The 13722-nt window shown below is 38.8% G+C and overlaps 1 protein-coding gene across 1 annotated transcript; it reads left to right on the forward strand.

The window, feature by feature from the left end:
- The first annotated feature begins 3486 nt into the window (after nt 1-3486).
- On the forward strand, nt 3487-11095 carry si:dkey-9i23.14 (L-asparaginase). Its single transcript, XM_027000503.2, has 6 exons — nt 3487-3534; nt 5583-5678; nt 5912-6072; nt 6970-7053; nt 7194-7356; nt 10742-11095. Exons 3-6 carry the CDS (start codon nt 5912-5914, stop codon nt 10868-10870), a joined length of 537 nt encoding a protein of 178 aa, XP_026856304.1. The 5' UTR covers nt 3487-3534; nt 5583-5678; the 3' UTR covers nt 10871-11095.
- The last annotated feature ends 2627 nt before the right edge of the window (nt 11096-13722 follow it).

The following is a 13722-nucleotide window of genomic DNA, read 5'->3' on the forward strand; positions in this document are numbered from 1 at the left end:
ACCAAGATCCAATCCCAAGACTTGGGGGAATCCATTCTCCTTGGGTGGCCCAGTTAATAAACAGTACATGCTTTATTACATTATGTTTAGTCCAAGTAGCCACTTCAGTGGGAGTCTCAGTGGGAGTCTCAGCTACATCAGTGGGTCTAGGGTGGGTCTAGGGTGCATCCATTGGACTATATGTGGTGGATATGGCAGCATCAGTATATCTACTGGTGACACCAGGACTTTTTCTGGAATCATCTTAGAGGCTTTGTCACTAATTAGCAGGTCTAGTCCAGTGTTGGCATCATGTTCTCAGTAACATGCAAATGAAATAAAAAGATCTGTAGATCTATGAAGATGAACAATGCATCCACAGTCCATATTCAGTAGATGTGCCAATGGAAACTGGAAAGCTATTCCATAACTGAGGAGCTTTTATAAGAAAGCTCTCCACCTAGTTGTAATTGTACTAATTTGAGGAACTTTGGGAAACCCTGCACTTTTAGAACACAGGAGACGAGGCAACTTATAGTATTCAACAAGTTCACACGTTCACTCAGACTGTTGGGCCAGACCATTTACAGCTTTATACATCGATTCAAAATTTGACTGGAAGCCAGTGCAAAGCTAAAAGAACAGGACTAATGTGGTGGGATTTTCCAGCTCTAGTAAATACTCCTGCTGCTGCATTCTGTACAAATCTCACAATAGTTTATTTAATAACTTTTAAGGGTTTATTTAATTACTTTTTAGAGCATCCAATTAGAAGACCATTACAATAATCCAAGCTTGATTAAACAAAAGCATACACCAATTTCTCTGTATGTAGTGATGAAAAATATAACAATATAAGCAATATAACATATAGCAATATAACATAAATGGTAAAAAAGCAGGTTTTAGGTACATTACATATGTAAGTGTTAAATGAGAGATCAGGGTCAATAATAACACCTGTTTTTATGATGATTTTGGGTGTTACTGAAAAGCCATCAAAACTGAGTAGAATATTAGATAATTTGCAGCCTTGGGTCCAAGCAATAGCACTTCAGTCTTACTGGAATTCAGAAGGAAAATGTTCAATGCCATACAGCTTATTTCTTTTACACAGTCCTCAATTTTGTTAAGATAATGCTATGCTCGCAACTGATTGTGCCTAATGGTAGCATATATAATGAGAATAATAAGGGGCCCACTACTAACCTCTTATGGAACACCATATTTTGGTTTTGTACAAAGACAAATTGATAGCCATCTGTCAAATGAGATTTAAACCAGGCGAGTGCTTGCCTTCTTGCCCTCTTGCTCTGCCAAAGAGCCTACTTCCTCAAAGTTAAGACAAAAACTTATAGGCATTTCATTTAGATACAATCAGCACTGCTATGTTCTTCTGTGCTTTTGATACCCATCGTGTATAAGACATGTATAGAAACATGCTAGGACTGTGTTGCACCGGGGGTGTGGTCAACCATTTTCTGCAGGGCAGATAGGCTGATGGGACAGTCTAGTGGGTGATTTAAATTGGGTGCACTTGTGTGTTGTTTGGGTAGCCCACTTAAGCTGTGTTTCTGTTATAGTAGGAAACTGACCTTGAGGCTTCTGATGACAACTTTCTGTCCCACACTGAAGCTCTTGAGAACTGACCATTATAAATCTTTTGATTTATGTTAATTAAATTAAGCCCACCACACCTCCAGAAGGCTCAACAGTGAGGTCTGGCATCCCAGCTCCACCCCATCAAAGCCCTCCAAGCACCAGCTATATACACCTCTTTAAGCATAAACCCACGTTGACCTCCCTGGTGACTAAAGCTGTGCCTAGCCACACTGACTCCATTAATGTATGCTCAGTGACACCAGTTCCACGTTGGGGTTACGCACTACACCAACAGCAAACACAACAGCAAGCTAGCTAAACTAATATATCTTAAATTGGATACAATTTTAAACAAATTCTCAGAGAAATAGCTAATTAACTTTTCAGCCTAGCTGAGAGAAAATGTCTACTGCTTACATAGACATGAATACTATCATGATCCACTAAAATCTGTGGTTAGGGAGCCCTCCTGTCTGTTCATAACTTTACTCTCGCTATGCCATCATTTTGGTTCTGTAAAACCTTAAATCAGTGCTTGTTAGATCTTACATGTGCAATCCCCTACCCAACTCTTGATTCATGGGCTATGGTGGCCTGGTGGTTAAGGTACTTGACTTGTAATTGGAAGGTTGCTTGTTCAAGTTGCCACTGTTGGCTGCCTTAAGCAAGGCCCTTAAACCTCAATTGCTCAGGGTATACTCAGTCATAATTGTAGGTCACTTTGGATAAAAGTGTCAGCTAAATGCCATGAATGTAAATGTTCTTTGGCCTATTTGAAGGGTTGCTCACCCCAACCCCAGTGTGGGCGTGGCCCATATGCGCTTAGTCTCCATTCATAATGTAATTAACACTATTTGATCTGTAGCACAATTCCGGGTTTAAGGTTTCGTTAATCAGCTATCAAAAACGTCCACTGTAGCGAGACAAAAAGACTAAAATTCAGCTAACGAACGATGTAATCTAGGTTTACACTTTTCTTCTCCATACCCATGACCCTCTCGCCGACTTCTACTGTAAACAGCTAAGCTAGCCCATCTTCTTAGCTAGCGTTAACTAGCTAACCTAGGTTAGTTAAGTCATTTTGCTAGAAATGTCACTTGTTTTTCATGCGCAAAATCACATCGTCTCTTTCTCACTTAAAAGGACTATTGATACAGTCTTCGCTGTCGTCCACCGGGCTTTACGATCACCTTAATTAATGGCATCTGTGGGATGGGGGTCAGTAATAGAAGGCACGTGACATTAAACATAGCATGAAGTATAGAATGTGGGTGAGTAGTTACATTACATTATTTAAAGGGTGAGGGGTATTAAAAAATGTATAGGCTTGTGGCATATAATACTGCAGTTTTACAAAGAGACTTCACAATGGAGGAGACCGCACAGAGCAAAGAAGGGGGAAGTGAAAGGGTATATGTGTGTAAGGGTATTGTAAAACAGAGGTAGCGAAAAAGGCTGCTGTCTCAGCACGCAGAAAAAAAATAAAACAGTTCCTTAAATGGAGTAGAAATACAAAGAATGATTGTGACAGGAGGCAATTGGGATCCTGATTTAGTTGCACCCTGCGAGGTGTAATGGCTCTCCGGAGATCTCTGTAATTAAGGCGCAATTAATTGTTGTGGGGTTGCATAAACTAAATGAATGCTAAGCTTATACTAATAGAGAATAATGCGCAGAATGGAATAGGATTAATGCTTGAATTAATAAAATAATTGATGTATGTGCAGACATAACAGGAAATGCCTTAGACGTGCATATGTGCGATTGTGCAAGAAGACTTTTGTACGTGATAGTTAAACAGAGGCGACGGCTGAGATGGAAAATTACAAAAGCAGAAGTGGCGCAAGTCGAGAAAACTATAAGTCTGTGTGTGTAAAATTATGTTTTAGATCTCACTCGCGCTGTGTTGTGAAGTGACATTTCCAGAGCTCTGCTTTAATAAAAGGCCACAAGGTAACGCACTGTTTCCTGTCTCTTTCCTGCATCAACGGACATGACATTGTGTACCCGAGTGATTTTGAGGACTGTGTTTCTTCTCCACACATACACGAACACCTGGAGTAGGGTTGGAACTCCACACATCTTAGCCATTTAGCTAAACTTGCTAGTTACCTCCTTATGGTAGCCAACGGTCAATGGCTGTTAAGCGTTCGCGTGCAAAGGAATGCTAACGCTAGCTAGCTGGCTCTAACTAATCACTTAAGACAGTTACCTCGAACTTAATAGCTGTTTATTAGAAGCAGAATAAGCACAGATTTAAAACCGAAGAAACAATTACTTGAATAAATAGGAAATGAATCGATTTTACTAAATAGCTAGCTTCTCCAAATTAGCCGAGCTAGCTGACCGTCGCTAGATGGGTAACGTCGGACACTCCCAATTTCGATCATTATTGAAAACCTACGATTTAATTGAATGCAAAGTTAATATTTTACATGATTACATCCATTTTAATATATAGAGATTGTAAAAATGTCAGTTGAAAAAAATGTTACAAACATTTAACACATACAAACCTACATGTCACGTGTTGATATGAAGTACTGTGTTCACTGCTAGAAATTAAGCATGAAACGTATATAGTAGTTCAGTATCATTTTAGTTTTTAAGTATTATATGCTCTTGTATGTTATAGACATTCTGTAGACCTTTTGCATAAGGGTCATCACACATCACACAAAAAAGTCTAGAATATGTTAACTGGATGTAGAGTGTGAATAGACGTATAATCCTGATGTGTATGTTGGCATGTCTTCTTTTTTGCACTGTCAGTGATGGACAGCTCTCCTGAGGTGGATCTGACCCTCAAACCCATTATTATAGGGGGAGTTGTGATTCGAGATAAGAGCTTCTTATGTTGGCTGGGTAAATCACTGGAGCTGGGCTGGCTTCACAACAAAGACTTTGAGGCAAGAGTGGGCTTGATTACTAATATTAGAGTCTGACAAGATAACTATATATATATTTATATAGAGTATGTCTGGTGGATGCAGATACTGTTTACTAGTACAGGTGAAAAAACAGTACACAATCTTATTTTAGTAATTTGCATGTTTCTCTAGTTACCAACACAAGTGAGGAAAACAATCTGGCATCATGAAATTAACTGTGATTATAGTCATCAGTGTTTGATTTCAGCTGTAGATCACTAAAAAGTATGCATATTTCTAGTGAGCTGGTGCTATACAAAGGATTACATATCAACACTCAGAAAAGTGTGAACAATAGATTTCTAATATATAGTGCTAATAACAGTCCTGGAAATATATTGCCCTGCAGAGTAAGTACACTGCTTAGGTCAAGTGTTAGGATTAGAACAAAACTGATGGGTGATGGATCTCTGAGACTGGAGCTGGGAATATTGCTTTTATTTGTTTGTTGTTTGTTTTTTATTAGTAAGGTGAGTTGTAAGACTGGGCAGTAGTCGCTCAGTGGTTAAGGTACTTGTACTTGGAAGGTTTCTGGTTCAAGTCCCACCACTGCCAAGTTGCCACTGTTGGGCCCCTGAGCAAGGCCTTCAAGTTGTACTTGGTCATAATTGTAAGTTGCTTTGAATAAAGGTGTCAGGTAAATGTAAGACAGATACACTGAGGTTAAGTACATGCAAGAGAGAAGAACCCAGGTGCTTGTTGATTTTAAAGTAGATATTTCTATTAACAGTATGACTAAATAGATTTTTACAGATATATTAGTCAGTTCAATACCCATAATTCTTAAGTTATTTTTCCTGCGTGATAAACAAATATAAATAAATAAAACTGCACCAAAATATCCCAAATTAATGTGGTAATAAACATTACCACATATAATACATAACCATCTGACAGAGTTTCTGTTAGTTTGGCATCTTTTTGTGGCTGTCATATTTCTCGATTTATAGTTCATGTTCAGATTCTTGGGTTACTAAAATCACTTGGCCCACATTCTGTTTTTTATGTTACACATGTCAGTTGTCTTGTATAGCTCTAGGGAGAATTAGATCCATCTTTATTCTGTCCCAGGAGCGGAAGGGGCTTGTTCATAATCTTGTGCCCTGCTTTGCTTGTGGAGCTGTGGAAAATAACGACTTTGCATCACTACAACAGTTTCTGGAGAAGGTAACATTCATTTATTAATCTTTTTTCAGAAAGTTTTTTAAACAAAATAAATGTTTCCCATTAACAGTGATGGCAATAAATTACTCCAAGACTTTGCCATTGTATTTAACACCAATATAATTCTGATGGCCCCTTTATCCTTGTCCTGGTCAACAGCCAAAGAGATAATTATTAGAACAACCATCGTGTTATTTATAGCTAAACCTATTTTTCATTCTTACTGCCTTGGTGAGATGGATGTTAGCTGTGGCGAGTACGATGGCATCAGTCCCTTACACAGAGCTTGTGAGTTGGGGAAGCTAGACATGGTGAAGTACCTACTGGCTAATGGAGCCTCCCCTCAGTTGTTGGACCGCTTTGGAAACACCCCCCTACAACTGGCTATCAAAAACAGGTATTTTTTTCCTTTTTAAAAAATAGAACCACAGGTCACATAACAACCATGAAGCTACATGGTGGCTTTATGGGTTGCAATGGTTCTGCATCAGATTCCTGGTGCTTGCCACTTGATCCATGAAGACAGCGGTGTGTACAGGCACTTATTTGTATCATGCACTGTATCAAAATCTGACTTAAGTGATTAGGGTCCTATTTCTGTCTAGGCATTCTGTTCAATAGTGAAATAAATTGGTGTTGTGCAGTGGAGTAGCAAATACTTGTAGACAACATGGCCTCTTTGATGGATACAGTTGAGCAGGAGACATTACTTCAAATCCAAAGCAGTGCTCAATTCAGTGATTTCTGTTCTCTGACATATCTGTATGCATATCTGGAAACTTAATACTTAACAGATGAATCAAGTCAAACATGATAATGCAGTAAAAATTAGATATTTTGTAGTTCTGTTACTTTAAAGCTTTTAAACCAAATGGCATAAGATGAAAAGAGACAAAAATGCAGTGCCAACTAAAAAAAAAGTTTGAAGGATCTATTTTAAATAGATAGAAAAAAAGAAATTTCCAAAGATCATTGCTAAAAGGTTAAAAGAACTTGACTGCACATCTCAGGTTTTCCAGGATGAACTAGGACCTGAATGTCATCATTATAGTAAACGTGTATACATTGTATTCACAGAAACATAGAAAAACTACATTCAATCTGTCTGAGTTGAAACTGGCACTAACACAGAAAAAAAGTAATTTACATCAGAATTCAAGAAGAAATATACAGTTGTGTGTCTTGTGTAAAAAGGTGATTATATATTCACACTAGTTGCATAAAAATGACCTGTACTGTTAATAGGTATTCAGAGAGTATCGTAAAATGCATGAATCTTCCTCTAACGTACTAGCCACTGGGATGTTGTCAAGTTCATGCGCATGAAAGGCGCCACTGTGAAAATGCAGTCAGTGAGAGTTGCCATGGAGCTGATACAGTGAGTTATTCTTCTCTTTTTGACCGTTCAGGACAATGTCTGTCTTGATATCTATATGTTCACTGTAGAATTCTTTTTTTCTTTTTTTACCATTCTCAGTGATAAAGCTGTGTTTTATTCATTTGCATGTGCACCCATAGTGCAGTTACAAAGAAGGATTATGATCTGCTACATGCCTGGTCTTTGTCTGGTGTCGACATGGACAGTAAGGACTACAATGGTCGCACTGTCATGCACCAAGCAGTCAGACTGAAAGATGAAGCAATGGTTCGAAGACTACTTAAGTATGGGGCAACACCACTGGTGAGAAATACTATGTTGTTGATTTTAATAAAGGAGGTTTACAGAAAATTTACTTAGTTGCTTTGAAATTTTGGCCAGTATTGAAATTGCTATTGTATTGAACAGCTGATGAAGGCCCTCTGTCCGAAACGTTCTGTTTCTCTGGAAACTCTGTGTTCTTTGCTACAATTTTGAATATCTATCTAGAAGCTATCCTGCCTGCATGGGCCAAAATTCCAAGATATATGCATTCACTAGCCACTTTCATTTGAAACTCAACATCAGTAAAACCAAAGAGATTATAGTGGATTATCAGAGGAACAGAAGCCCCGCAGCCCCTGTTTTCACTGAGGGGGTAGAAGTGGAGAGGGTGGTCTCCTACAAGTATCCTGGGGTACAGATAAATAACAAACTAGAGTGGACACATAACACTGTCCATGCTGTTCTGGCTGAGCAGGCTGAGGTCTTTCAATGTGTGCCATAAATTGGTGAAGGTGTTCTGTGGTAGCCAGTGTCCTCTTTTTTGCTGTGATGTGTTGAGGTGGTGGAATCAAGGCTGGAGAGGCTGCCAGACTGAATAAGATGGTGAGGAAATGCAGCTCTGTGGTGGGTCTGGAGCCAGACAGTCTGGAGGCTGTGTGAGGAGGATGAAGGACAAAATCAGGGCAAATCCAGACAATCCCTCTCACCCTCTCAGTGAGGAACTGTGGCTGCTGGGCAGTTCATTTAGTCATAGACTCATTCCACATAAGTGTAGGACGGAACTCTTCAGGTGTTCTTTTGTGCCCATTGCAATCAGACTGTATAACAATAGCTGAAGACACAGTCTGTCCTCATGCTTACCATCACCCTCCTTATACAATAACTCAAGAGCCTCTTTCTTCCACTTATACTGTACTAGACTGTTAATCATTACATACATATGTGTATATACTGTTTATTCTATATATCTTTTTTTTTTCCCAGTAGCTACATGTACTACTGTTATATTATAACTAAAGACAGTTTATTTTATATATATATATATATATATATAAAATAATTATATCATATACCACTGTTGCACTGATATTGTCATGGAACAGGACGCACAGACTCCCTTTACTTTGTGAAACATTTAATGACAAACGTAATAGACAATGGTGGCAGTCACAGATACCATTAACAGTGAACCTAATCACACTAACAATAAAGATTGTGACAAACACAGATACTAACATATGCTCTAATTCTGACAAACAATGACGAACAGTGAAGGATACACTGACAGGGGTTTAAATAGCCTAACAAACACTAACGATTAACCCCGTACAGGTGCGTGCCCTCACCGGGGTGTGGCCACAAACAAGAGTGAACCCCCACCTGCACATGGCAAACCATAACACGTGACTTGTGGGGAGGCGTCCCATGACACCCAGTAGTCCTCCATGTTGTATACCTGCTGTTATTCGCACTGTTACTTAATTATGCTCCATATCATTAGTCAGTGTATATTACTAGGGGATGCGGTGGCACTTGGGCAGTTGTGTATAATATAGTAATTGTCCCCACAGTTTTTATTTTTACTTTATTTTATTGCAATTCTACATTCTACCTTTAATTCTATTTATTCCCAACCTGGTCTAGCACTGATGACCATGCGTTGTTCAAAGTCGCTCAGATCACTCGTTTTTCCTATACTAATTTGGAATCACACTGAAACTGATCCACAGTCATGTGTCTGGTTTGCATACAGGGAAGCTCCACTATGAAAAAGTAAGTGTCTCTAATAAAGTGGCCATTCAGTGTTGTATGTATATATACACATACATATAAATGCATTTTAAAAATTCCTGTCTCACCCTTCCAGTGGGTGGGCATGACTTTTTTTCCTCACATTCAGGCCTTCTACCAGAGGCCTGGGATTCTGTGGGTGCATCACAGTATTTTTGTTCTATATTATCTCTTCCCTTTGGTTGTGTCTCAGTGTATGTTTTCCCTGCCAGCATCTTGCATCCTGCTATTAAGTGTGGGATTGTCTCAGGAGGCTCGTTTGCACTGTCTGCATCTTGGGTCTTCTCTGGTGTGATACACCTCTACTTTGATCAGCCTACTGCTTAGTGCTTGATCTTGTACTGACATGATTAGTGATTGTATGTTTATGAATTTGGTCTTATTGTTCCTATTCAACTGACTCTTCAGAACCTGCCATAGCATATGGAGGTATGGCAGTACTTGGATGTTTTTGCTTCATGGTTTCCATGTGATTGGAGAATCCCAAGTTATGTGTAGCTGTCCTCCAGGTCTGTTATATGTCCTTGCAGAAGTTCAGTTCCATTTATCCTGATCACCTTTCACTTTTTTTACTATCAGTTGACCATCGCTTCTCTAGCCCAGATGACAGTCTTATGTCCTTGCTGTAGATCTTGGTCAGGTGGATTAGTGAATCGGTGTCTTTATACAGGACATGATCGATGGTAGTTCTGCCATATTTCTGACCCACGTTTGGACATCTGCTTTTGGAATAATGACTAGTTCATGCTCTAGGAGGTTGTGGTTTCTGCTTTGAGATTTCTTAATTACTGAGGACTGGTGTTATGTGAAGATTTATTTCCACATATACTCTTCAGTACTTTTCTGCTTCAGCTCTGGGTGGATGCACAGTCAGTATCCTTTGGATGACTCATTGGCGAAGAGAGCATTTACATTATGAAACGATGCACACATACATGCACACACATTTTTTAAAACCTGACAGACCTTCACCTCCCTAATATTGTAGGCTCCTCTCGTGCTGCCAAAACAGCTCTTACCCATTGAGACATGGACTCAACAAGACCCTTGAAGACCTAAGTGGCATATCTTTTAAGTACTGTAAGTTTTGAGGTGGGACCTCTAAGGATTGAACTGGGTTTTCCAGCACAATCAGATGCTTGATCAGATTGAGATGTGGGTAATTCAGAGGCTAAGTCAGTTTGAGCAGTGCCCTGACCTCAGTCCCACTGAACACCTTTTGCATGAACTAGAGGAGATGGTGAGCCAGGCCCTCTCGTGCAACAACAGTGTCTGACTTCTGGGGCCTCCAGAAGAGTGTGGAAGCTGCAGAGGGGGAACTGTCTTTATATATATATATATATATATTAGTTAGTTAGTTAGTTAGTTAGTTCTAGGAGGTGAAACCATCTTATGTTTATGCAATTTTCAGTATTTAAATATTGTATATACTGTAGTTGCAATGTAGATGTAGTAATATATATACATATGTTTAGTTAAAGATGTAGAGGTAGTAAACATTGCAGTGTAGTACATAAGGTTTACAGAGAAGCATTTTGCTTGCACAGCTGTTGTAGGACCTCTATCCAAAACCCTCTGTCTTGTGTACTATGCTGCAATTTTTACTATAGGCCTATATCATCTCTTCTGTCAGGAAAAAGATGTGTGGAGGGAGACAGCACTGGACCAGGCCCGTAATGAGATGGCCATCTTGTCACTGTTTGATCCTCTCTTCACCAAACACTTCCCCACAAAGCAGGCCTACCTGCAGCAGAAGACATAAAGAACATACAAATTCATCGTGATACTTGCTGCCTCTATACTTACATCATCTCCCTCTTTCCTGTTCTTTCTCACCACTGTATTTATATTTCTACCTTTCACTGTTCATTTGATTTTTTTCTAGAGGACTACAATTACACTAACAATAAATTTGTGAAATGTTATATAATGTATTTTGTGTTAAGATGTTTGTGTAATTCATACAATAAAATTAATTGGGAATATATATATATATTCATCATACATCATTCAGTCTAATGTACATATAATGTACATCATTGTACACCATATGTACACCATATAATGTACATCATTCAGTCTTGAACCACACCTGCCTTTTATAAACTAGTTATGAATCACTTGCCTCCCCAATACCAGGTACCATGTTGTTTGGTGGGTTGGATTTCTATAAATTAACTTTTTTATTGTTCTGGATGAATTTATGGCCTTCCTCATATTTATGACCTTTCCTTGGGTTTAAGAAAGATTGTGAAATTGTGTAAGTGTGCTAATCGGACAATTTCTGAGAAATTAATTCCATTTATTTATGAACATATGTGGGTAGACAGACACTGATTAGGAGTTTTGTGCTGAAGTTCATAGCAATGCTGGTGTAGCACCCATTAGGAATTTTATCCACGTATAAATGGTGTCTGTAATGGAGCCGTTCTAGATGTAGTTTGTAGGGGGAACATGTTTATACAGGGCGTTTCATACTTCAAAATTGTTTCCCTTTGAAAAATTGCCTGCTTATTTAGAGTTCACTAGATAGTGTATCCACATGAATAAAGCCTATAATACAGTAGAGCTTCTCAAAGTTGCATTGGTAGGAGAAAGTATGGGATATACAGTGTATATATGCAAAGATAGAGAACTCTAGTACAAATTTTACTCTCTAGTAAAAAATTGGTTTAGAACAACCTGGAAAGATAGATATATGGACAGGACATAGTACGCGACCTCTGTAGATGCATCCAATTGCACCATATCTAGTTTGACAGACAGGTGCTAGTGCTGAGGGAGGCCCTGGCCTGTGCTACAGCTCTCAGTGAAAGTGTTTGCTTCTCACACAGCAAACTTGGTGGGCCTATTCACTCAATGTTTCAAAACACCAGGGTTACAGCAATATTGACCTGCTGTTCTCATCTCATATTCCAGATCCACCTATGGGAAATATGATTAATGCCAAGAACAATGTACTATAGCCAAAAGGATAGTATCGAAAGGATAGTGGTGTCTCTGTTCTGTAGTGGGAAGGATGTGGATGTTTACATGTGGGAGAAACATATCTATGGCTGCCTGGCTAGCTTCTTGGACCCTTCTTATTACAGGTTTGCCCTTAAAGTATAAAACATGCTCTTCCATTGGTGCAGTGAAAAAAGTGTGTCACTGTGAAAATGTGAGAGATCATGAAAGGGGCTGCATGGTGGAGAGATAAAAATCCACTTCATGAAGTCTTATTTTAAGGAAGCTACAACCTGGATAGAGTTCAGAAAACCCTGTAATTTCAGACATGGGCATCATTAGAATGAAACAGAGCTTGCTCAGTTTCACTTTTTCAAAACACATGGTGTGTGTCTTGTAACACTGTCCTGGAATTAGTCATCTGAAATAAATTTTATCAAATTTCTGTTCAAAGATTTTATCAAATCCAAGATTCAATATAGTGAACTCCCCCTTTTTGGGAACTAGCTGTTCACTTTGGTCCAGGGAAAATACCTAAATCAATCCTTTTTCCAAGAGACAGGAAATTAAAATAATCCATCTGAAACACTGGGATTATGCGGTAAACTAAATATTATAACTTTAGGCTATAGTACTTGAGCTCCCACACTCTGTAAGGAATTTTCAGTATTCTATTATTGGTTTTCTTTGATGGTATAGAAACAACATATACAAAAAAATATATATAGACACACAAAAAATATATATAGACACACAACATAAACCGAACCTAAACAGGAGTATTTCATTTTTCTCTAAAACCAAAGAAAATAAAATACAAATCACTCTTCCCTCAACTCATCACAAACAGAAATAAAACAAAACAAAAAAAACACGGCACCCACCCCTACAACTCCAAACAATAACACAAACAATACTCAATATTTCAGGCAATCAATTATCAGTAAGTGACTCAGTGGTCCTTTTGACACAGGGATGTAACAACTCAATGTTGTTGATAGAGAAGCATTTCATGTAACTACTCGAGGACTTGTGCATAAAGCCTCTAAACATCGAGTACGTCTCAAAGGCTCTATCGAAGAACCTAGCTGGACAGCAATTAATCACTCAGAAGGCCCTATTCTAAAGAACCTGGGACCAAAAAAAGAACAGTCAACTTCAACACACCATCTTAAAGGGTCCACCGAACAAGACACCCCCGAATAATATTCGCGACGCAGAATTTTAACCGGAGGTTAATTTTCCTTGTAGCCAATCAGGTCGTCCGTTGCTGTAACGACGTCACCTCGACAGCTCTTCGACAGCTCTGGTCCGCCCTCGTGTGGATAACCTAAAAAAACAATTCTAATACCACAACACCAAGAACAACTGAAAAGAAAATAAGATCCGTGTCCAGACCCTTCTCCAAGAACATAACAGTAGATAAGTGGCAGTTTGGAACTACAAAAAGAGCGGCAATATACTTAGACATTGCAAGACTTCCATCTAGCGATAAAGATGGTGTTGACGTAAGGGGCTGCTAAGCGTGATTTAATGCCAGCTGCTTATTTTCCACGTTTAAATAATTTTTGTCCGTAATTCTTTGTGAATGTGGGAATGGTGTCATACTAATGGTGTGGTAACACTGTTTTGCACCATTAAAAACTGTCTCCCTTCAATGAGATACCA

The sequence above is a fragment of the Electrophorus electricus genome, chromosome 11 (genome assembly GCF_013358815.1).
Source record: "Electrophorus electricus isolate fEleEle1 chromosome 11, fEleEle1.pri, whole genome shotgun sequence".
In the NCBI taxonomy this organism is placed as follows: Eukaryota; Metazoa; Chordata; class Actinopteri; order Gymnotiformes; family Gymnotidae; genus Electrophorus; species Electrophorus electricus.

What these genes read in the sequence shown, in the direction of transcription:
- si:dkey-9i23.14 (XM_027000503.2), top strand. Translation starts at nt 5,912, where the DNA reads ATGGATGTTAGCTGTGGCGAGTACGATGGCATCAGTCCCTTACACAGA. An exon ending in CAACTGGCTATCAAAAACAG is followed by an intron (nt 6,073 to 6,969) that starts GTATTTTTTTCC and finishes CTAACGTACTAG; the next exon opens with CCACTGGGATGTTGTCAAGT. An exon ending in AGTATGGGGCAACACCACTG is followed by an intron (nt 7,357 to 10,741) that starts GTGAGAAATACT and finishes CTCTTCTGTCAG; the next exon opens with GAAAAAGATGTGTGGAGGGA.